The sequence below is a fragment of the Artemia sp. Qi Xiang Cuo genome, chromosome 4 (genome assembly GCF_049724085.1).
Source record: "Artemia sp. Qi Xiang Cuo chromosome 4, ASM4972408v1, whole genome shotgun sequence".
Taxonomy (NCBI): Eukaryota; Metazoa; Arthropoda; class Branchiopoda; order Anostraca; family Artemiidae; genus Artemia; species Artemia sp. Qi Xiang Cuo.
In genome coordinates this window covers 6,085,813-6,112,070 of record NC_142797.1, presented here as the reverse complement: position 1 = coordinate 6,112,070, position 26,258 = coordinate 6,085,813, and the positions used below count along the sequence as shown (strand labels likewise).

Sequence of the window (26,258 nt, the reverse complement as noted above, 5' to 3'; positions counted from 1 at the left end):
GAAATGAAAATAATATAAATCCAAGTAGAAGGTGGAGCCACTTGTGGAATATCGCCTGTGGTGATTCAAAAGACACTATGTGACATTTTGTCAGACTGAAATTTATAGTTTATTCCCTTAGACTGTCAAGTTTTTTTCTGCGTTCTATTGTCGTTTAAGGATGTTTAAAAGTTTTTCTCTTTCCTAAATGCGTTGCATTTGTAAACTGGAGTAATTTTTCACAGTCTGAGATAGTCCAACTGAAACACATGCAACTATATATTGGAATTTTTATATAAAAAAATGTATCTGGATGGTTATAGAACCCTCTCTTGTGCTAACAACTATTCCTTTCTAACAGTCGGAAGTTTCCGAATGGATTTGAATCATCAAGAACCGCAACCACTTTTTTCAACCTTATATTTTTACATGTTCTAAAATTACATAAAACATACTTAAAACATAAAAAATTTACCTTTAATATTTTCCGAATTCAAAAACAAGTTCTACTTTAATTATACGTTTCCTCAACGAAATGAAGAAAAGCTGAAGTTCTCGTCTGAATTTTCTCAAATAAAAAAATAAGTTACGGATCAATTCTAATTTTTTACATTGAAAATAAAAAGGTTCCAATTCAGTTCTGATTTTTCTCAAAGAGATGAAAAGAAATTTAAAGATCTGTTTTAATTTTTTCGTAGAAGATACAAAAAAGTTATACTTTAATTGTGAATATTCGCCATGAAGATAAAGAGTTCCATTTTATTTCTGAGTTTTCTCAAAGAAGTGAAGAAAAGTTCAAGTTCTCTTCTGAAAATTTCACAATGAAAAGAAAAAATTACAGTTCAGTTCTAATTTTCTCCAAAGAAAATAAAAAAATAAAAAAAAGGTTCCACTTTAGTTCCTAATTTTCTTAAAGACATAAGAAATTTAAAGTTCTATTCTAAATTTTTCAGTTGAAGATAGAAAAAAGTTATACTTTGATAGTGAATATTCTCCATCAAGATAAAATTTTCTACTTTAATTCTGAGTTTTCTCAAATGAAGGAAAGAAAACTTCAAGTTCTCTTCTGAATTTACTCAATGAAAATAAAAAATTTACAGTTCAGTTCTAATTTCTTCCAAAGAAAATAAAAAAGCTTCCACTTCAGTTCTTAATTTTCTCAAAGACATAAAAAAAAATTTAAAGTTCTGTTCTAAATTTTTTCCGTAGAAGATAGAAAAAAGTTATACTTTGATTTTGAATATTCTCCATGAAGATAAAAAAATCCACTTTAATTCTAAATTTTCTTAACGAAATGAAGAAAAATTCAAGTTCTCTTCTGGATTTTCTCAATGAAAAGAAACAAGTTAGTGATCAATTCTAATTTTATTCAAAGAGAAAAAAGGTTCCACTTCAGTTCTGATTTCATGTTCTCTTCTGAAATTTTCTTAAAGAAAAGAAAAAAGTTACGGTTCAATCCTAATCTTTCCAAAGAAAATAAAAAAGCTTCCACTCCAGTTCTCTAAATTTTTCTGTAGAAAATAGAAAAAAGTTATACTTATATTATGAATACTCGTAATCAATATTCTCCAAAAAGTTCCAGTTTAAATATAAATTTTCCTAATAAAGTAAACAATAGTTCAAATTCTATTCTGAATTTTCTCAAAGCAAAAAAATATGTTACACATCAATTCTATTTTTTTCCAAAGAAAATAAAAAGGTTCGTCTTCAGTTCTGATTTTTCTCAAAGAGATGAAAAAAATTAAAGTTCTATTTCAAATTTTTCATAGAAGATAGAAAAAAGTTATACTTAGATTGTGAATATTCGCCATGAATATAAAGAGTTCCACTTTAATTCTGAGTTTTCTCAAAGAAGTGCAAAAATGTTCAAGTTTTCTTCTGAAGATAAAAGTTCCACTTTATTCTGAGTTCAGTTCTGATTTTTCTCAAAGACGTGAAAATATTTAAAGTTATGTTCTAAATTTCTTACTTATTTATTTATTTATATATTGAAAAACCCGTCAAATCAACATACAAAAAGACGGAGCACTTAAAAGAAAAAAGAAAAAAAAGAAAAAAAGAAGACACAAACTATAACAAACTGAACCAACAAAGAAAACGAATCACTCATTCACTGAATGAGCAGATGGGACCATTCGTGTAGATTTCGGCGTATTTATCTATTATGCTTCGCTATTCGTCTAGCGACGGCGATATCACGGTCGGCGACTTTAAAATTTTCAATTACATGCGAATTCCTATACCACGGAGGTAGACGAAGCAAATACTTCGGAAAACGAAAATACATCACTCTGACTATATTCTGGTCAGTTTTAGTGAGAAGTTTCCAGAAAGACGTGGCATATAAAATGTGAAGAAGAGCGATGGCGATAGACAAGCTTGCTAGAAACAGCTGGTTAAATCGGAGTTTGTATGATGCAACTGAAGCGTAAGACGCTGAAATTCATCGTTTGATCTGTTCGAGGAGAAGTTTTCGGGTGTGACGGATAGACGAACCTATGGGTAAACCTAGATAAATGAGGTGATCATCTGGTTGGACAGAGCTAGAACCAAGGGCAATGGTAGGAAAACACAAATCATTTTTCCAATTGAATAGGACGATTTCCAATTTTGAAGAGTTGAACTGAATTCCAACTTTAAGATATTCGGCTTCAAGGATGTCGAAGATATCAATTGCCCGCTGAAGGGTTCGGCTAAGGTTCAGTATGTCCTCCGCGTAACAAACCAAAGACAATTTAGCAGATGACTGAATCAGCGAAGATGGATATTGATCTTGTGCATCAAGGACATATGAAAGATCTTAAGCCGAACTGGCCAGCCATGACAAAAAACCAACAAAGAGAAAAATCTCTAAAAAAAAGAACAAACGAGACTGTGGCCAGTGGAGAGAAAAGAAAACAACAAAAACAAAACAACGTGGATATTTCGCCTGTATACAAACAAGGCGTCTTCAGCACGAAAGACACACAATAAAAAAAACATAAAAAAAAAAAAGATAAAACTAAAAACCCAATAAAACCACCACCAAAAAAAAAACACAAAAAAATGTACAATCGGCGCAAACTGATCCACGTAGGGAAAAGATGCAATATATAGTTACTTCAGTGAGGACACCAGAGTAACTGAAGAAAAATAAAAAAACTGTAAATTACTTTAATTATTCAGTTGCGAAATAATCCTTTTGTTAGCTATTACTGAAGCAAATTGTTTTGGTCTAGCAGGTAAAATAGTCCCCTGGTGATTATTTAAAATCTTTACTCCCTTATTGACTGTTGATTCACTCTTTAGAAGGTTATCATAAATTGGGTCAATATTTAAATTACCCGTGTCCCTATTTATGGAAAGGTTAGCAAACATATGTTTTTTAATTTCTATGGCTTCCCTCGCCCATTGGGTGTAACACTTATCATTAGAAATAGCTAAGGCTTCATCAAATTTTACAAAATGATCTTGTTGAAGCCAAATATGCTCTGCTAAAGCTGAAACGAAAGTTTCTGGTGGCTTGCTTAATTGTAGGGTTTTTTCTATTGAGTTTTGGTGTTCAATAAACCTTTTAACAAATTGTTGGTGAGTCCTACCAATATAGAACTTCCCACAAGAACACAGAATTTTATATACCCCACTTACTAAATTTCCCCGAGTTAAATCCTTACCAGAACTAAAAAAACTACTCATTGGCCTCAGCGATTGGAAACATGTATCAATACCAAATTTACGTAAAACCCGTGAAAGTTTCTCACCCAAACCAGGTACATATTATAATGAAATGAAACTTTTTGATACAACTAAATCTAAAGACTGAGAAACCTCAATAACCCTACTATTATGTTTAACCCGTCTATTTTCAATTATTTTATCAATGAACTTAATTGGATAACTATTACAAAACCAAATATCCCTCAAGTATAACAATTCCGAATCCAGAAATTCCTGGGAACAAATTCTAAAGGCTCTATCCACTAGTGAAATTGCAACCCCCTTTTCACCGACAGAGGGTGGCAAGAATGAAAATTTAAATACCTATCATTGTGTGTTGGTTTTCTGTAAATCGAAAAAAGTAAATGGAGATCCCTTTTAATTAATAAAATATCCAGAAGAGGTAATTTATTATTATCCTCAAGCTCAACTGTAAATTTAATATTATTATCAAAACTATTTAAATGCTTACAAAATAGGTCTTCTCTCCACTGGCCACAGTCTCGTTTCTTTGTTTTTTTTAGAGATTTTTCTCTTTGTTGGTTTTTCATCCAGGACATAGTTATTGAAAAGGTCAGGAGAGGTGACTGCTCCTTGACGCGCTCCTTTCTTGACTGGAACTAGTCCGGTGATCGGAATGGGGGTCAAACCCTTGTCAGGAGATAGCTTCAGTCGGATCCGTAATCTAGAATACAGATTCCTGAGAGAACAAATGACAGCTAGATTGAACCCACGTTTACCAGCCTTCAAAAGCATCGCAGCATGGATTAGAGAGTCGAATGCACGTCTATTGTCGTGTCCTGCCAAACAAAGGCTTTTTCCAGAAGATTCGGCATCTATCAAGACATTAGCAACGACTGTTAAGGCATCAGCACATCCAGTTCCTCGCTTGAAGCCGAACTGATCCAGAGGAGTGTAGCATACTTTTTTGAGTTCCTGTATAAACAGTAACTCGAAGAGCTTGCACAGTGACGTAGCTACAGTTATCGGACGGAATGTTGTACATTGAGTTTCAGATTTTCCCTTTTTAGAAATGGGAGTCAGATCTCCGATGCAGAAAGAGGCAGGATCAATCCCTTGAGAGAAAATCATCTGCATAAGCAGAGAGAGATGCGCCGTGAGAAGTATACCTCCGTGTTTCAAGTGTATCGTACTGACTTCGTCAATGCCCGATGAGCCTTTACATTTGAGTCCACAGATGGCGTCTTCAACAGAACGGGTACTGACGATAAAATCTTCATCGGGATGAGAAGATAGAAACTGATCTAAGGCAGCCTCGTAAGATTGTTCGATGGAGGGGTCAGGAGCTGAGAACTCCGATTCGTAATGGGCATACCATTCATCTTCAGGGATGTCGGCTGGGGATGGTGAAGAAGAATTTTTTTGCAGAACGAGAGACAAACTTGACGATCGTATTTCTATCTTATTTGGCACGGGCAGAATAATGATTGACTAGATTTTTCCGATGCAGAGCCAGGGCCTTAGAAAATTTTCGCTTCGTGAAAATCCGTATGCTGTTCACAAGACCCATTTCGGACGTCCACACTCTTTCCATACTGAAAACCAAACTTTTGCTTGACTACATGAAATGACGAGATCTGGATTTGACGACCGCCCGGGAATGATTCCTTTACGAATTCGTTGCAAAGGAACAGCTTGTTTTTCTGCTAAGTGGAGAGCATGACAGATTTCTGCGCAATATATATCTAGACAAATCAAAACCTCTTTTTGAGGTAACTGGAGTGACTTCTGAAGGAGATGAAATGGGACGCCGATCTTATTCAGGACTGAATCTACCGACTCGATGAATAAGGCTTGATCAATTTTCGACCAGTTACGACGGTGTCGAGGTGCTGAAGGAGCAAGAGGTGTGGTTTGGTGACTAGAAGATGTCATACCGACAGAGCAAGTTATGGGAAGATAAATCAGACAATTGACAATCAAACACAATCTTTACTATATCCGCTCACAAATCTGATGATCCTACAACGTGGTCCAGGGTGGAAGTTCGCGAGGACGTGTGAACAAACGTAAAATCAGACGATTTATCTAAAACAAACAAGAAATCACTAAATAAGCCCTTAACTAGTGTTGTACGAGGTGAAGCTTGAGAATTCGACTCGGACAGATTACAATTAAAGTCACCGGCTATAATGCAAGGTAAACCTAAGTATCGAATTTTGTCTATACATGAACCTAGTTTTTCGCAAGATAGCGTAAATTTGCGCTCATACTGGTCATTATTGTAGTCTATGGGAAAATACACACTAATACACACAGAACAGTCCACTCTCACAGCTATATAATAATCATTTGCTTCGAAGATACTCGAACGGAGAGCTGATTTCACAAACATAATAAGTCCACCCGAGGGTCGGCCTCTATTGTTCAGCTGTCTAGCGGGTACACAATAAGTTGTCATATCCTCAAGCTCAAGTATGTTCAGACTATGTTTAGTAACAAAATTTTCCTGGAGACAAATCACACCAAACTCAGAAAGGAGGCTTTTGAGAACCGGAAGTTTATAAATAAAAGAGCTGTTTATATTCCACGATAAAAGAGTTAATGATGAGGTCATTAGTTCAAGGGTCTACGGGTTTTCGGGCACTTCACACTATAGCAAGTATGACCCTGATTCTTGCAACCAACGCAAATGGCTGCCTTCTGACACGGGGTATCGGACGTCGATTTGTGATCAGCGGAGCCGCATTTGGAACATAATGAACCGTTCTTAAAATCTGCAGATAGGTGACCAATTGCGTGGCAGTTAAAGCAGAGCCGAGGCAAGAACACGAACTCTTCAACTGGGAGGCGTTCATATCCGATTTTCACTGAGACTTTGAGAAAGCTATCGAGGTCGTTTCATGTCGGAAAGCAGACTTTAAATGTTCAAGACCTGCCACACAGTAGGGTTCTATTGCACTTGGAGATTATCTATTTAAGAGACTGTTCGTCTAGGTCCTCTGTCACTCGCTTGATCGCGGCTAAAAAAGCAGGTTCCTTGAGGGAGATGTTGAGTGACGGTTTTGCACGTTTAGCTCGATCCACTATCTGGCTCGCGGTATGCCTGGAACGAACCACGAGTTTCCACTCGGTATTAGAGCGGCGTAACTCGGGCATATCGCCGTCTGGACATGGGCACAGTTTTTCGATATATACTTTGCGTGTGCTTGGGCATTTTAAGTCTGTTGGAGGGTCTTTGAGTATCACAGAGTAAAGCAGTGTCGGGGGTACGATTTGGGACGATTGAAATTTATATGGCAGGGTGACTGTAGAGCGGCTATTATTTAGCATAAATCCATCCAATTTTCTGGAGAGTTAATTTACTTTGGACACCACTGTAGCGTGAACTGCCTCACCGATGGCAGGTACTTCTTGCGGTACTTCTTGAGAAATGGGCACAGTTTGTCAATAAATTCTTTGCTTGCGCTTGGGCATTTTAAGTCTGTTGGAGGGTCTTTGAGTATCACAGAGTAAAGCGGCCTCGGGAGTGCGGTTTGGGACGATTAAAAATCATCTGGCAGGGTGACTGTAGAGCGGCTATTATTTAGCATAAATCCATCCAATTTTATGGAGAGTTCATTTACTTTGGACACTACTGTAGCGTGAACTGCCTCATCGATGGCAGGTACTTCTTGCGGACTAAATATCACAAATTTAAGGATCGGGACATTTTGCTTTGCCACAGAGACTAGTGACTTGCACATATCAGTAATGTTGTCCTCATCTTTGGCATACGAAACCATCCGGCTTTGAATGTCCAACTCGCTGTGAAGGGTCTTTTTAGCTTTTATGATTGCATCATGTTCGACATAGTTTACTGCGCTTTTCACAATCTGATCGAATTTCACCCCTTCAGTGAGTGATCTGCTCAAAAAGTTCAGAACTGGGTTGAATACCAGCTTTTCAGTCATTACTTTCACAAAAAACAGCCAATTTCCACTGAATCACACAAAACTAGGAACAAGGAAAGCGTCGGGACCCGCTCACCAATTCCCCGCAATTTAAGGGTAACTAAATACCGGCAGGTACATACGGCGCTTGCGAAAGGAACCCTCCCCTCTTCTGCTTATTGCCTAATATATGTTATCAGTATCGCTGCTATGCACAAATAGTACAATCCTCTAAGGTAATTAAATCTTTTTGTCTGAATCTCAGTACTTACTAAGTAACTAAATCCCAAGGGAGTTTAAGTTCAAGCAGAAAAAATGTCAATAGCAAATAAATAAAATAAGCCGATTATAAATCTCTCTAGGGAATCACACAGGTTGAAACCTTACTTTATTAAAAAGTTAATATCCAAAAGCAAGGTGTTAACACAACGAACTCTCAATCAAGATTCAATTCTCGTAAAAGATAGAATAAAGTTATACTATGATTGTAAATATTCACGATGAAGATAAAGAGTTCCACTTTAATTCTGAGTTTTAGCAAAAAACTGCTAAAATATTCAATTTCTCTATTGAATTTCCTTAAAGAAGAGAAAAAGCTTGCTCAATTCTGAATTTTACCAAAGAAGAGAAAAAAGTTCTACTTCAGTTCTGAATTTTTGAGACATGAAAAAAATTTAAAAGTTCTGTTCTAAATTTCTTCGTAGAAGATAGAAAAAAGTTATACTTTGATTGTGAATATTCTCCATGAAGATAAAAAGTTCCACTTTAATTCTAAATTTTCAAAAGAAACAAAGAAAAGTTCAAGTTCTCTTCTGAATTTTCTCAATGAAAAGAAATAAGTTACAGATCAATTCCAATTTTTTCCAAAGAAAATAAAAAGGTTCCTCTTCTGTTCTGATTTTTCTCAAAGAGATGAAACAATTTAATGTTCTGTTCCAAATTTTTCATAGTAGATAGAAAAATTTATACTTTGATTGTGAATATTCGCCATGAAGATAAAGAGTTCCACTTCAGTTTTGAGTTTTCTCAATAAATTGAAGAAAAGTTCGACTTTTTTTCTGAATTTTCTCAAAGAAAAAGAAGTTACAGTTCATCTCTAAATTTTTCCATAGAAGTTAGAAAAAAGTTATACTTCTGAATTTTTTCCCCAAGAAGAGAAAAGGTCCTGCTTTAATCCTGCATTTTCTCAGAGAAGTGAAGAAAATTTCAAGTTCTCTTCTGAATGTTTTCCCAAAGAAAAGAAAATGTTCCACTTTAATTCTGAGTTTTCAAAACGAAGTGAAGAAAAGTTCAAGTTCTCTTCTGAACTTTCTCAATGAAAAGAAAAAAGCTATAGTCCAATTCGAATTTTTTCCAGAGAAAATAAAAATCTCAGACTTTTTAATACACGTTTTAAGCGATTGACTTGCTAGCGTATCCTAAAAATATTGGAAACAAAACAAAGTAATGCATAAAATATTTTTATTGAAATAGCGACATGTAGAATATTAATATAAACATAAGTTAGATACGTTATTACACGTTATTAATATTATTGAACAACTTTGGACATTTTGAATCTGTTGCATGAAATAATTCATCATGTTCTCTCTTGACACTAGAGTTACCCTCTTCTCTAAGCTCATATCCAGTACAATAATCATTATTCCATTTTGAATCATGCATAATTTTTACTGGGGTGTCACCTGCAGGTTAAATACACGGTCCATCTTAGATATTATTGGACTCCTTGACTATATTATAATTGGTAGTATTAATATTCATTTGTTCTTTATTTTCCTTCAATTTAACATAATATTCATTATCTCTATTGTCTACCAATGCCTTTTTTATTTTGCCAGCAATCTCATTGTTCATTATCATATTATTTTTACATAGGAAACAGTCCTGGCACGTAGACAAGATATGGTTTAGAATATTAGCGCAGCAGTATGCATGTCTTCTATTTCCCTTTGCTTTCATTTGAATGCTAACACCAGAAAGATGACGATAAGATCTATCAACGGGTAACATGCTACCAGAACCATTAACTAGAAGTTGCCCCTCTTCATCAACTATTATCTTTATGTTGGCATTCTCTCTGAGTACTAATTTCTCTGGGAATGATACTTTCACATATCCATCATTTGCAGGTTGATACTTCTCTGGTACTCTTAAAAAATTTAACTTCTCAATATCACGACGAAGAAAGTATATATTCCCAATTTAATCTCCGCTAGTACTTGTTTCTTTGATTAAACATGCCTCCGTGTTGGTGCTCAAGGCACAGATGACTTTTTAATGTGTACAAACTTTCCTCGAATAATTCATTTTCACTTTTTTTTAAATATGATGCAGGTGTTTATCCCTCCAATGTGCGAAAATTATTGATTTATTACATGCGATAAACTAGATAGTCTTGATAAACTGCCATAGAGTACCACTGGGAAGACCGCTTCGTATGTAAGAGCAAGCATAGAGTACGATTGGTACAGCCACAAGCTTATTTTATGTCATTTTATTATTCGTAAAAAAAGCTGAATATTTTTGTAAGACCAAAAAATTCAGTCCAAAAAAAGATAGACTTGCTATAGTTGGCAGCACACCCGCAACAGACAGTATTTCATAGTGAGAGAGAGATATGCAAAAAGTTAGGTTAATTTAGTGGCGCACCACTCACACTTAGAATGGTGCACCACTCTAAGTGAACCTAAATTAACCTAAATTTTTGCATGTCTCTCTGACTATGACTGTGTGTCTTTGTGGGTGTGCTGTCATCTATAACCAGTCTAACCTTTTTTTTGGACGGAATTTTTGGACTTAGAAAAATATTCAACTTTTTTTTACGAATCTTAAAATGATATACAATATGCTTGCGGCTGTACAAATCGTACTCTATGCTTGCTTGCTCTTACACGCAAAGCGGCTTTCCCAGTGGTTCTCTATGGTAGGTTACGAAAGCTACCTAGTTTATTGCATGTATTGAATCAGTAATTGCACACATTGGAGCTATAAACACCTGCATCATATTTAAAAAAAAGAAAGTGAAAACGAATTATTCGAGGAAAGTGTGTACACATGCTAAAATCTTCATTGCCTTGAATGCTGACAAAGATATATAGTTGAACTATGAAGGAAGTAGTAGTGGAGATATTATTGGGAGTGTATGCTTACGTTGTCATGACAGTGAGGAGTTAAACTCTTTTGGAGTACCCAAGAATTTCCAACATGCAAATGGTGGATATGTGAAAGTATCATTTCCAGAGAAGTTAGTACTCAAAGAGAATGCCAACATAAAAACAATAGTTGATGAAAAGGGTCAACTTCAAGCTAATGGTTCTGGTAACATGTTACCCGTTGATAGATCTTATCGTCATCTTTCCGGTATTAGCATTCAAATGACAGCAAAAGGAAATAGATGACATGCATACTGCTGCACTAATATCATAAATAATATATTTTCTACGTGCCAGAACTGTTAGCTCTGTAAAAATAATGTGATAATAGACAATGAACTCGCTGGAAAAATAAAAAGGGCATTGGCAGAGAATATCAATAATGAATATGAAGATAAATTAATGGGAAATAAAGCAAAAATCTACATTATTACTACCAATGATCATAGAGTCAATGAATCAAATAATACCAAAGATGGACCGTGTATTGAACCTGTAGGTGACACCCAGTAAAAATTGCGCATGACTCAAAATTGAATAATGATTATTCTACTGGTTATGAACTAAGAGAAGAGGGTAACTCTAGTGTCAAGAGAGAACATGATGATTTATTTCATGCAACAGACTCAAAATGTCAAAAGTTGCTCAATAATATTAATAATGTGTAATAACGTATGTAATATATTATAATGTTAATAATCTGCATGTCGGTATTTCAATAAAAATATTTTTTGCATTACTTTGTTATTTTTCCATTATTTTTAGGATACGCTAGCATGTCAAACGCTTAGAATGTTTATTAAAAGTCTGAGATTTTTTATTTTCTTTGGAAAAAATTAGAATTGAACTATAACTTTTTTTTTCTTTGAGAAAATTCAGAAGAGAACTCAAACTTTTCTTCACTTCGTTTTGAAAACTCAGAATCAAATTGAAACATTTTCACTTCTTTGGGAAACATTCAGAAGAGAATTTGAACTTTTCTTCACTTCTTTGAGAAAATACAGAATTAAAGCAGAACTTTTTCTCTTCTTGGGGAAAAATTCAGAATTGATTTAAAACTTTTTTCTAACTTCTATGGAAAATTTAGTTGAACTGTAACTTTTTTTTTATTTAAAAAAATTCAGAAGAGAACTTGATGTTTTCTCCACTTCTTCGAGAAAACTCAGAACTAAAAGTGGAACTATTTATCTTCAGAAGAGAACTTGAACTTTTCTTCACTTCTCTGAGAAAACTCAGAATTAATCTGGAACTTTTTATATCTTCGTAGAGAATATTCAGAATTCAACTGTAACTTCTTTTCTATCTTCTTCGGAGAAATTTAGAACAGAACATTTAAATTCTTTTCATGTCTCAAAAATTCAGAACTGAAGTAGAACTTTCTTTTCTTCTTTGGTAAAATTCAGAATTGAACTAACTTTTTTTCTTCATTAAAAAAATTCAGAAGAGAACTTGAACATTTTTGCACTTCTTTGAGAAAACTCAGAATTAAAGTGGAACTCTTTATCTTCACGGTGAATATTCACAATCAAAGTGTAACTTTGTCTATCTTTTACGATAAATTTAGAACAGAACCTTAAATTTTTTTCACCTCTTTGAGAAAAATCAGAACTGAAATGGAACCTGTTTATTTTCTCTTGAAAAAATTAGAATTGATCTGTAAATTATTTTTTTCTTTTAGAAAATTCAGAAAAAAAAACTTGAAGTTTTCTTCACTTTTTTGATAAAAATCAGAATTAAAGTGGAACTTTTTATTTTCAGAAGAGAACTTGAACATTTTTGCACTTCTTTTGGAAAATTCATAATTAAAGTGGAACTTTTTATCTTAATGGAGAATATTCACAACCAAAGTATAACTTTTTTCTATCTTCTACGGAAAAATTCAGAACAGAACTTTAAATTGTTTTATGTCTTTGAGAAAATTAAGAACTGAAGTGGAAGCTTTTTTATTCTTCGGAAAAATTAGAATTGAAATGTAACTTTATTCTTTTCTTTGAGCATATTTCAGAAGAGAACATGAATTTTTCTTCACTTCGTTGAGAAAATTCAGATTTAAAGTTGAACTTTTTATATCTTCATGGAGAATATTCAGAATTCAACTGTAACTTCTTTTCTATCTTCTACGGAGAAATTTAGAACAGAACTTTTAAATTTTTTTCATGTCTTAAAAATTCAGAACTGAAGTGGAACTTTTTTTCCTTCTTTGGTAAAATTCAGAATTTAACTAACTTTTTTTTCTCTTCTTTAAAAAAATTCAGAAGAGAACATGAACAATTTAACACTTCTTTGAGAAAACTCAGAATTAAAGTGGAACTCTTTCTCTTCACGGCAAATATTCACAATCAAAGTGTAACTTTGTCTATCTTTTACGATAAATTTAGAACAGAACTTTAAATTTTGTTCACCTCTTTGAGAAAAATCAGAACTGAGATGGAGCCTTTTTATTTTCTCTTGAAAAAATTAGAATTGATCTGTAAATTATTATTTTTTTGAGAAAATTCAGAAGATAACTTGAACTTTTCTTCACTTTATTGAGAAAAATTAGAATTAAAGTGGAACTTTTTATTTTCAGAAGAGAACTTGACCATTTCTGCAATTCTTTTGGAAAACTCAGAATTAAAGTGGAACTGTTTATCTTCATGGCGAATATTCACAATTAAAGTATAACTTTTTTCTATCTTCTACTGAAAAATTTAGAACAGAACTTTAAATTTTTTTACGTCTTTGATAAAATTAAGAACTGAAGTGGAAGCTTTTTATTTTCATTGGAAAAAATCAGAATTGGTCCGTAACTTTTTTTTTAATTTGAGAAAATTCAGAAGAGAACTTGAACTTTTCTTCACTTTATTGAGAAAATTCCGAATTAAAGTGGAACTTTTTATCTTCTAAAGAGGACTTGAACATTTTTGCACTTCTTTGAGAAAATTCAGAAATGAAGTGGAAACTTTTTTTTTAATAAATTAGAATTGATCTATAACTTTGTTTCCTTGAGAAAATTCAGAAGAGAACTTGAACTTTTCTTTCCTTGATTGAAAAAACTCCGAATTAAAGTATAACTTTTTATCTTGATGAAGAGTATTCACAATCAAAGTATGGCTTTTTTCTATCTTCAACAGAAAAATTTAGAACAGAACTTTAAATTTTTTATGTCTTTGAAAAAATTAGGAACTGAAGTGGAACCTTTTTTTTGTTTTGTTTATTTTCTTCGGAGAAAATTAGAATTGAACTGTAAATTTTGTCTTTTCATTGTGAAATTTTCAGAGGAGAACTTGAACTTTTCTTCACTTCTTTTAAAAAACTGAAAATTAAAATGGAACTCTTTATTTTTATGGCGAATATTCACAATCAAAGTATAACTTTTTTCTATCTTCTACAGAAAAATTTAGAACAGAACTTTAAATTTTTTTACGTCTTTGAGAAAATTAAGAACTGAAGTGGAAGCATTTTTTTCCTTCGGAAAAATTAGAATTAAACTGTAACTCTTTTGTTTTCTTTGAGCAAAATTCAGAAGAGAACTTGAACTTTTCTTCACTTCGTTGAGAAAACTCAGAATTAAAGTGGAACTTGTTTCTCTTAAGAAGAGAACTTTAACCTTTTTGCTCTTCTTTGACAAAATTAAGGATTAAAGTAGAACTCTTTATCTTCGTGGCGAATATTCACAATCAAAGTATAACTTTTATATCTTCTGTGAAAAATTTGGAACCGAACTTGAAATTTTTTCATCTCTTTGAAAAAAATCAGAACTGAAGTGGAACCTTTTTATTTTCTTTGAAAAAATTAGAATTGATCTGTAACTTATTGCTTTCCATTGAGAAAATTCAGAAAAGAGCTTGAACTTTTCTTCACTTCGTTGAGAAAATTTAGAATTAAAGTGGAACTTTTTATCTTCATGGCGAATATTCACAATCAAAGTATAACTTTTTTCTATCCTCTATGGAAATATTTAGAACAGAACTTTAAATTTTTTATGTCTTTGAGAAAATTAAGAACTGAAATGGAAGCTTTTTATTTTCTTTGGAAAAAAGTTAGAATTGAACTGTACCTTTTGTCTTTTCTTTGAGAAAATTTCAGAAGAGAACATAAACTTTTCTTCACTTCGTTGAGAAACTCAGAATTAAAGTGGAACTTTTTTCTCTTGGTGGGGTTTAATTCAGAAAAGAACTTGAACTTCATTCACTTCTTCGAGAATACTCAGAACTAAAGTGGGCCCTATCTCTATTCATGGAGAATATTCAGAATCGAATTATAAATTTTTCCATCTTCTAAGGTAAATCTAGAAGAGAACTTTCAAATTTTTTCACCTCTTTGAGAAAATTCAAAAATGAAGAGGACACTTTTTATTTTTTTTGAACAGATTGGAATTGATCTATAACTTGTTTTTCTTTGAGAAAATTCAGAAGAGAACTTGAACTTTTCTTTCCCAGATTGAAAAAACTCCGGATTAAAGTAGAATTTTTTATCTTGATGAAGAATATTCACAATCAAAGTATGACTTTTTTCTATCTTCAACAGAAAAATTTAGAACAGAACTTTAAATATCTTTTGTCTTTGAAAAAATTAGGAACTGAAGTGGAACCTTTTTTTATTTTATTTATTTTCTTCGGAGAAAATTAGAATTGAACTGTAACTTTTTTTTCTTTTCATTATGAAATTTTCAGAGGAGAACTTGAACTTTTCTTCACTTCTTTGAGAAAACTCAAAATGAAAATGGAACTCTTTATTTTTATGGCGAATATTCAGAATCAAAGTATAACTTTTTTGTACCTTCTACGAAAAATTTGGGAAAGAACTTTCAATTTTTTTTCCCCTCTTTGAGAAAAATCAAAACTGAAGTGGAACCTTTTTATTTTCATTGGAAAAAATCAGAATTGATCCGTAACTTATTTTTTAATTTGAGAAAATTCAGAAGAGAACTTGAACCTTCACTTTATTGAGAAAACTAAGAATTATAGAGAAACTTTTTAGCTTCAGAAGAGAACTTGGATATTTTTACACTTCTTTGAGAAAATTCAGAAATGAAGTGGAAACGTTTTATTTTTTTAAATAAATTAGAATTGATCTATAAATTTTGTTCTTTGAGAAAATTCAGAAGAGAACTTGAACTTTTCCTTGCTTGATTGAAAAAACTCCGAATTAAAGTAGAACGTTTTGTCTTGATGAAGAATATTCACAATCAAAGTATGACTTTTTCTATCTTCAACAGAAAAATTTAGAACAGAACTTAAAATTTTTTATGTCTTTGAAAAAATTAGGAACTGAAGTGGAATCTTTTTTTATTTTGTTTATTCTCTTCGGAGAAAATTAGAATTGAACTGTAACATTTTTGTTTTCATTGTGAAATTTTCAGAGGAGAAATTGAACTTTTCTTCACCTCGTTGAGAAAACCGAAAATTAAAATGGAACTCTTTATTTTTATGGCAAATATTCACAATCAAAACTTTTTGTATCTTCTACGAAATATTTGGAACAGAACTTTCAATTTTTTTTCACCTCTTTGACAAAAATCAGAACTGAAGTGGAACCTTTTTATTTTCATTGGAAAAAAACAGAATTGATCCGTAAATTACTTTTTTATTTGAGAAAATTCAGAAAAGAACTTGAACTTTTCTTTACTTTATTGAGAAAACTCAGAATTAAAGTGGAACTTTTTATCTTCAGAAGAGAACTTGGACATTTTTACACTTCTTTGAGAAAACTCAGAATTAAAGTTAAACTATTTATCTTCCTGGCGAATCTTCAAAATCAAAGTATAACTTTTTTCTATCTTTAACGATAAATTTAGAACAGAAGTTTAAATTTTTTTATCTCTTCGAGAAAAATCAGAACTAAAGTGGAACCTTTTTATTTTCTTCGGAAAAAAATAGAATTGATATGTAACTTATTTCTTATCATTGAGAAAGCTCGGAAGAGAACTTGAACTTTTCTTCACTTCTCTGAGAAAACTTAGAATTAAAGTGGAACTTTTTTTTGAATTTGGAAAATATTAAATGTAATTTTTTTATGTTTTAAGTATGTTTTATGTCACTCTAGGACATGTAAAAATAAAAAGTTGAAAAAAGTGGTTGCGATCCTTGATGGTTCAAATCCATTTGAAAATTTCCGACTGTTAGAAATGAATAATTGTTAGCACCAGGGAGGGTTCTATAAGCATCCAGATACAAATTTATATATAAAAATTCCAATATATAGTTACATGCGTTTCAGATGGACTATCTCAAAGTGTCAAAAATTACTCCAGTTTACAGATATAGCGCATTTAGGAAAGAGCAAAAACTTTTAAACATCCTTAAAAGACAATAGAACGCATAAAAAACTTGACGGTTTAAGGGAATAAACTATAAATCTCAGTCTGACAAACTGTCGCATAGTGTCTTTTGAATCATCACAGGCGATATTCCACAAGTGGCTCCACCTTCTACTTGGATATATATTATTTTAATTTTTTTTCTTACGTCTTTGATATTTACACTTAATTAATAACCTTTAATCTGCCACCAACTGTTTGAAAAATATTGTTGATTTTTGACTCTTAGTCTCGAAATTGTGCCTCCATGTGAGGTTTTACCTTGGAATATAATTTCCATTCATTTCTAAGAGACCGAAAATACATCACCTCCCCCTTTCTTCCAATTAATGTCCACATTTTAGAATATTTTAGCTAAATTCTCAACCTAAAGGGGGTGGAAGATATGGAAGTTTATTTCCTCCAGATGAAGCTCCTACTATCACTCTTGTTGAAGAGTATTATCTGTTGCTAGGTAAAAAATGACCACCTTGTTTTTTCAATTCTGTTTGTTTCCACAATTTCAGTAATATACTCTTTTAAAAGTATTTTCACTTTTAGGCTGCGAAAAAATTAGTTCGTTGAATTTTTGCACGAAGCGGCGGTTTTACTCACTTAATTTGAATTAAGTCAAGAATTTCAATAAGTCAAATAAAACAAAAAAAGAAAAAACTTCTATCAATTTTTGATTCTATTCGTTAAATACGACAGCTTTATTACGACAGCTTTATTGAGACGTGAGGTTTATTGTTGCCATGTTTTAAAAGCAAACAAACGCAAATGAAAAAAAAATCCATTAGTCCCTTTTCCTGGAAATAAAACGTTTTGAATATGACGTACCCAATGAGCCTTCGGATCTCCATCCCCAACCCCACGCCCCCCACCTCTCCATAAAAACAAAAATTTCATAAGTCGCCTACAGTATTTAATAATTCCATCAGCTAATTTTGAGAAAGAAGGGCATATGAATGTACCCAGTGAGTCCTTGGATCATCCCAACCTCCCTAAGAAAATATTAAAGTTTTCATAAGTCGCCTACATTGTTTAATATTTCCACAATCAAATTTTGAAAAAGAAGGGCATAGGAATGTACCCAATGAGCCCTCGGATCATCCCCCAACTCCCTAAAAAAATGTTAATTTTTTCATAAGTCGCCTACATTGTTTAGTATTTCCGCCAGCTAATTTTGAAAAAGAAGGGCATATAACCATCTTGGCTTCATAATCTACATGCACGAGTAACATCTCAGATTCCTTACAGCCTCATGTCTCTTTGACCCGATGGGACGTTTATATTTCGTTGATCGAGACTGCATTTTCTGCACAGTTAAATTAGCAGATCGGTAAAAGTGTTTAAAAATAGTTGTTTTCGATATGCATATTTTCTGAAAATGGCGATAAGTTTATTTTAATATTGATATTTAGCTGTATGTCTGCAAGGACAGTTGAAGTGGAAATGTCTAAGGTCAGTAATTTTTAGAAGTCATAATCAGGAATCATTTAGGTCATGAGAACTTTTAAAAAGATAATTTTAAGCAAGAAAGTTTCAGAATTGAATGTTCAATCCGTTCGCTTGTCTAACTCCCAAAAGATGAGGTCTGACATGACGTTCTGATAACTTTTTTCCTACCTATTTATAACTCTTAATGGAGCCTCTATATTGAAAATTGGAGCTTGTGTATTATAGTGACTACAACCTAGAAATTCTACCTTTTTCCTTGATTTTCTTTTAATATTGATTGTATTACTGGATTTTTGCATGAACAGTTGAAGTGGAAGTGTCTAAGGTTAGTGATTTTTAGAAGTCGTAATCAGGAATCATTTAGGTCATGTGGAACTTTTAAAAGATAATGTTAATCAAGAAAGTGTCAGAATTGAATGTTGAATCCGTTCACTTTTCTAACTCCTGAAAGATGAGGTCTGAAAGACATTCTGATGACCTTTTTTCTTACACATTTATAACTCTTAATGTAGCCTCTATATTGAAAATTGGAACTTGTATATTATAGAGACCACAACCTAGAAATTCTAACTTTTTTGTCCAAAGAACCCTTAAAATATCTCAATCGGTTTTGCCAAAAGAATCTTCTAGAAGTAATTACTGTAGGTTTCTTTGTGTATCGACAACTATGCGCAGATATATCTAACTTCCCTTGAAGCCTATTGATTTTTCTGTCATGAATTCTTATGAAATTGTATAAAATGAAATTGTGTCAAAACCGATATTGCCTAGTTCTATAAGCATATTACGTAAATTCAATGCTAACGTTCCTAGGACTTGGTCTGATGTCACTCCGGCTAGTATTCAATGGGTTTGTGGCTGTGACGTCACTTCGTACGGGAGTGGGACCCCTTCCCCTGCTGACTTATTTTCGCAACGACGAATTTGATGCACCCCGGAACATCTTTTATTGCCAGAACTAGGGCAACATCAGTTATTTTAGCCAATCCCCTCTCTCTGCACCAAAATCCGGGGTTCACCCCTAAGTAATAATAATAATTTTAACTATGTAAAGATATTTTTTGGGTGTTGTTAATTTTTCTACATTTGATAAGTTGAAACAGAATTATATTTAACATCAGCTATTGGTGAAATTTAGATTATTCTCACTCTTCTTGCAGAAATTACTTTTTTCTACATTGCTTCTTATTATTTCCTTATGTATACACTTGACATCCAGCCCCCATATGAAGTGATGCCAAGACAAAATTATAAGAATAAAAAAATCAAAAACGTTGTTCTTTAGTATCCACCGATGGTAGGTCAGAATTGTTAGATTTTGTGCAATTCGTGGATGTTGGTGAATGACTCACTTTATGGTTGTTAGGTACTTGATTTTAATTGTTATAATTTTGTCTTTTATTTAATATTATTTGTCTTTAATTTTTGGCTGGTTTTTAATTCGTTTTGTTGAATTTCCGCGTTAGTTTTTTGTCTTTTTCTTCGGCATTTTCCTTGTTTATATTATTTTGTTCGCCCTTAAGAAGAGAGGCGGTTATTCTCTCGAGATGCTCCCTTTGTGTGTTTCTTCAGTATTTTCGTTTGGCCTTTAGAAATTCCATTTTTGATCGTTTCTTTCTTTACGTTATGGCAGGTCAAAGTGGTTTAACAAATTATCTGAAAAAGTTACAGTGACGCAATTTTGTTTTAAAAATGGGAGACACACTGTGGCCCACGACCATATAATTCGACATGACCGCCCACAGAAAAGCAAAAAAAAACACAAATAGACAAACACGAATCAGGGATCGTTCTTTTAGAGGAAAATACGAATTTTTGTATTTTTTTTATATAGAGACTTGGGTACTTGTTTAGTATCCGCGCAACACGCGATAGGTCAAGTTTGATTAATGCTAATTAAATAAAACAATGTATAATAAAAATAAAATTGTTCAAAAACAAATTTGGGCTATATATTTGTTCATTAGCGGGACTGGGGTAAAGTTTAGCATATATTAAATACGTTACCTAACTTAGGTACCTGTTTTGCCCCTTCAACCGCAAAAAACTAAAGTTTAACTCTTTGTCATAAGTAACAAATCTTTTCATGCTTCGGTTACTTTTAGAACGGGTGCTTCCTCATTTACCCATTCGTTGCTAAGGACTATTTGTGATATGATCAACGTTACTGAAATGAGACAATATGGTGAAATAAGAGCTTAATGATAAATAACATACATAAGCTAAAAAGCAGAATTTTTGTTTTCGGGTCATATAAAAAGAAAATATTGTAACTAGTCTGGGTGCCACTGGTTGTGGATTGTCCCTTCACCTCTTTTTACTTTTTTACTTATTAAATTTTTTCTTGTTATCAATTGTTTTTTACTTTTTTATTCAATTCTTATTTTTTTTTTAGGTACTTTACGGTAAAGACTATTCGCTTTTGATATTATCCCATGAGACTTGCCATACAACCCGTTGGACAAGTGCTTGGCAATATTTCTTGTACAAACTGAGCCTTTAAAGTAACGAGACATTTAGAAATATAAATTGTTATTATCCATTAATTTATTAAAAGCAAAGCAGCAAGAAATTGTGAACACGCCTTTCTAAAGATGATTTCGGAAGAAAAAAAGCATCGAAATCATATCATTTCTATCAAACTTTTGATGTGTGTTTACTAAAAATTAAGCGACAAAAATGGGTTTTAATTTCAACAAATCAGCGAACAAAAAATATAAACAAAATAACCCTTTAATTAAAAAAAACGAATACTTCTGCCTCACATCCGGCAGCCTTTCTCAACGGATAAAAAAAAAGCGAAAAAAAAATTAAGTTAGAGAAAAAAAGAAAAACAATTGTTTTTAAAAATAACACAAAAAATAACAAAAAAGACGAAAAAAATCAAGAAAAAAATCACATTATAAACAAACTCAGCATTGATATCTCAAACAACTGAAAGACCTGCATACAGCAGTGGTATTATGATATCCAATCTTCAACAAATCAATTCCGTGATTTGAATATAATTGAGACTACCCTTTCTCCTGCCCACCCCATCCACTCCAAGAAATATCACCTTCCCCCAATCAAATCACAAAGAGCTAGATTCTCAATCAGATACCAGGTTCCTTATATTGTAAATAAATTTAATTTAGTAGAAATGTTCCCAAGTTTCAAGAGCCGATCTTCTTTGCAAAAACATATTTCAAAAATAATTCAAGTTTCTGTACACAAAGTGACAATAAATGATTAAAACTAAAATAAGACGAAAGAATCCTATTTAGTTCAGGCAAGATATTAAGGATTAAACAAAATACCTTGGGCAATATTTAAAGTACCAATTCAAATTGAAAATAATATCTGATTCATTTAATTGGTTAAGCGGCAACTTCCGCGACCACAAATATTTTTCAACATTAGGAGAAATTTTATGTTCAGTTTTAATAAACAAATTTAAAAAAAAAACTCCCAAAAGCTATGTATTTTTATGGTACCAAAAAATGAAAACATGGTTGAAAATCAGCAAAATTTTAAGCCAAATTCACATAACCCAAAACAGTTTAGGAAGGTGTAGCTTTCCATTGAAGTTATAGTTGTCATAAAGAACCAATAGATTCTTATCGTTTAAATTTTGAACGTAGCAACACTGACAAAACGTAATACTACCCAAAAAAATCTCCATAATTTGTAAACAACCAAAAGAAAATTCTTAAAAAATAGTAATTTTTAGATAACAAATAGGAGAAGCAGTTCAGAGAAATAAGCTAAAAAACATGACCAGCAAGGGGTTCAAGATGCTTTCCTTTGAAGTTGCTGTTGTCTTTGGAAACTGACATATTATTAGTTTAAATTATTAAAAAATTTAGCTAATCAGTGTTCACATTTCAGGGTAGCAACACAGAAAAAATTTTAAACCGCCTTAATAACTTTATATTTTGAAACGAACGAAAGAAAAAAAATTTAAAAATTAGGTTTTTCAGGCACGAATAGAATTAGCATGGGTATTGGGGGAGATAAAAACGCTCTATTTTGTTGTCTTTGGTTTTTTTATGGCCACCAGAATAACTTTAAGATTCAACTAGATAGTTCATCTTAATAAGTCTCTTAAATCAATCCATTTAAATATCCCTAATGAAATGATAATATTTATTTTCCTATCACAATATTCGAAAGCACAATATACCAATCCAAATAGTCAGCACAATATTCAAAGTTCTTTACTTTTCTTCACAGTTCCACTAATTTTCATTTGTCCCTAATTATTTTTCAGTGTTGTGAATTCAGCAGAAGAAGATATTAGGCCATATTTCACAGAATTTAATAAATTCATCCACGCGGGCATTGCTCAGAAACAAAATATTTTGATACATGATGTTAACTGCACCTCAAGGGCGCCAGCTTTCGTTATCCAGTATCTAATACAGGTATTTCCTTTGTTACTTAACATTTACTAAGTTTCAAAAAAGAAACATTTATTTTAAAAAAATATTTCCTATGATTCATTCCAATGTAGATTTTTTAATATAGATATCTGATGACTTTTCTAACTTAAAATCTTCCAAATTGCAAAATATACCGAGTTTATATAGCAGGTATTTCCAATAGCAAATTTTTAATATAGATACCTATTCCATGCATATCTGTCCTGTTGCTTGTAATTTCTAAACAATAAGAAATAGTTGTTTTTTTAATTACCTTAGACCTTAGATCCACCTGCGCCACTAGAGGCGCCTAGGGCATCCGTGAATGTTCGTCAATCGGGTCTGAGATGAGCCGCTGCGTAGAAATCATCCCAATCTGGTTGAAGAGAGGCATTCAGGCGGCATAGGTCACTGTTGTAGGTTCACCTCAATGTGTTTTGAGATCTCCCTCACTTCCGGCTTCCAACTGGCTGCCACACAAGTGTGGACTTCGGGATTCGATGGTTTTACATTCTTAAAACGTGTCCGAGATACCTCCATCTACAGGATCTGATGGTGTCGGTTAATAGTGGCTGATTGGTGATTCTCCGAATGGTATCGTTTGAGACCCTTTCTTACCAATGGAGGATTCGGAATCCTCCTGAGACAATTGTTCTCAAAAGCAAGAATCTTCTTTTCTTGTGAATGACTAAGTGCCATGTCGCAGCAGCATATAGGAGGACTGGTAAAACGTTACTGTTGAGTAAGCACAGCTTCAGGCAATTTGAATAATTGCTGGATTTCCAGATTATTTTCAGTTGATTGAAGGCTGCGTTAGCTTGACCTATTCTAGTTATGACTTCTTTTGTGGTAGATCCAGTATTCTCTATGAGGCTGCCCAAATACTTAAACTCAAAAACTTGTGGTTTTTGTGTTTTTAAATACACATTCGTTAATGATAGATTTCAATTGTAAAGTTGTATTACAGGTACAAACTTTTTTAGCATTAGCTTGAAATATTCCAAATTGCAAAAATAGGTTCATTTTTAACACAGATTTTTCCAATTGTTAATACGAGTTTGTAATAGATAGAAGTAATAGAAGAAAAAAACTCGGGGTTGACCAAGACAATTTTTTCTTTCTCGAAATTTTCATTAACTAACAGATATATTTGGGTTTTTCAAGCACTCCAGAAATTCTGCACCTATAAGAAATTTTTCTCGATTTTTGTTTTCATAGGTTTTTTCAGAAACGGTTTGAAAAACAAACAATAAACCATCCAAAACAATCCCAGAGTGCGGGATTGTTCCGGACATGTCACGGGTTACTCCGGGCACCTTACAATATAGTTATAAAACTTTCAATTATTATTCAACATCTTAATACAAAACTGTTTTAGCGAATGTTAACTTGAAAAATTGAAAGTTGAAGCTGAGACATCATCACATCAGTTTCTACTACACGTCCAACTTAAGCAACGTTTCCATTTCCGACAAAGAAATTCACGAGCGCAAAGTCATCAGCGGCTAGGACATTTACATTGCATCAGAACTCTTATCCATGAATAGACATTCTTGTAACTCATCCTCACTCTCTTCACCCGGTTAGCCCCCCTCAGTTTTCTTGCTTTCTTTGTAAGGGTGGCGGCAACTTTTTTCTGAGATCTTTTTCAGTTTTCTACCATTCACTCTAGTTCCTCCTTTTCTGGTGTTTCTGCAAGTATTCTTGTTTTCCCTCTTTATTTTACTCCTTCACTCTTGGTATTTGTAGACGGGGAAATTATCTTAGTTGCTCGGGAGTTACAGAAAAGAATACAGAAGGCTCTTGAGTTTCTTCAGTACCTTGGTCTGGCCCATGTGAATCTGGTAGAGCTGTTTGAGAATGGCTGTCCAGCAATTCATGATCTGTATCCGAAGCAGCAGAAAAGAGCTTGTTTATACAAAAGTAACCTTAATGTTTATACAGGAAGGTCAGGGGAAAAAGGGGAACAATATTACCAGCTTAAGAATTTCTAAACCTTTATGTCCAGATATTTTCAATTAAGTTTCCCTGCAAAAATTAAAGCTTAATAAAGGTCAAAGGAATACACAATCCTATCAAGAAATAATAAAAGAATCTCTTGGTCTAGGTTAATGAAAATTGGAATTAAAACCAAGTACGGTTATTCTTAGCTTAGCTCAAAAATAGCTTGAACTAAAGGATTTTATAACCCAGAACTCAAGCCTTGACTGGCTGTTCAAGTGCAACCCTTTTAAGTTGAAACATTTGTTAGCTTAGGATTAACTTAATCTTTTTCTTTTCGGTATACATCGGTGGATGTGAACAAGTAGATCTTTTGACCTCAGAAGAGGTTTGGAAATAGCCAACATAGATAGAATTAGAATATTTTTCATTTTATCTTATTTTATAATAAAATCAGCTGTCACTGAATTCTGAGTACCGATTCTTATCCAACGCCTCAGTCTATATCACGCTACCAAATTTATTAGACCTGTTAAGTAGGGGCAACCTTACAGTGGTTACCTGTCGCACAAACAAAACAGACTATCGTTACATTTTGACCACGTTCTGCTGTTGTCATTTCTGAACAAGCACACTAGGAGGCAATACAGTTGGGACACCTCTATCATCACTGTTCCAAATATGATCCGGAAGGATTTGGTATTTAGCATAGACTAATGCAAGCTATTGAAGAATCTCCCTACAGCCATTTCGTTGGAACTACTTACTCTAGCTTGACGTGTTGCCTCGGGGGATCCGAAAGAAATTTCACTGTTCTACTTGAAGAATGCCGTCATCCAGTCTGCTTGTGCCTTGATATCCCCGTATGAAGTGTATCCGATTTTATTAGCTTGAGCAAAACGATAAGCGTGATTACGAGCTTCAATTGTGGTTAAGCCGTGATTCATTGCTGAAGCTGCTTGAAAGTAGCCTGAAAGCGCCTTCTCCTCACTGGGCTTCTATACTTAATTGTTATGAACTTTCTTTTTTGAAAAGGTGAAGCCAAAATCTGATGCCCTCTCTGTGGGTGGGGCTTGTGTAGACTATGGGGCTTGAGACTCGGCTTTTGCAAAAGTCCTTACTTGGTCTTCGAATGCTGTTTCAGCTATATGGTTTGAAAAATTCTTTGAACTTTAACATAACCCTGTAATGTGGATTTCTTAACGCCACAGTCTTCGGCAGCTTTTTTGATTGAAAGAATTTCTAGGATAAAATCTGTAGCCCTGTTCGGTTCCCTTTTTCGGGAACAGCCCTTTGCCATTCGCCATATTCGGTGGTGGATGATCTCGCTTTCGTAGAAAGTTTCTTGGCATCTGAAAAGCTGATAGGCTACTTATTTTTGGTTCAATAGGAAAGCCTTGGCCTATATTGTTGCTCTAAACACAAATGCAGTGTATTGGATGCGGACAAT

General features: G+C 33.1%; 1 protein-coding gene across 1 annotated transcript in view; it reads left to right on the top strand.

Moving 5' to 3' along the window:
- The window catches only part of LOC148952719 (uncharacterized), a 118,746-nt gene that overhangs the window by 87,375 nt on the left and 5,113 nt on the right, over nucleotides 1–26,258 (top strand). The window contains exon 8 of the mRNA XM_089087377.1: nucleotides 22,717–22,870. Coding sequence (XP_088943503.1) covers nucleotides 22,717–22,870 — 154 coding nt within the window. The remainder of the gene's footprint in view (nucleotides 1–22,716; nucleotides 22,871–26,258) is intronic.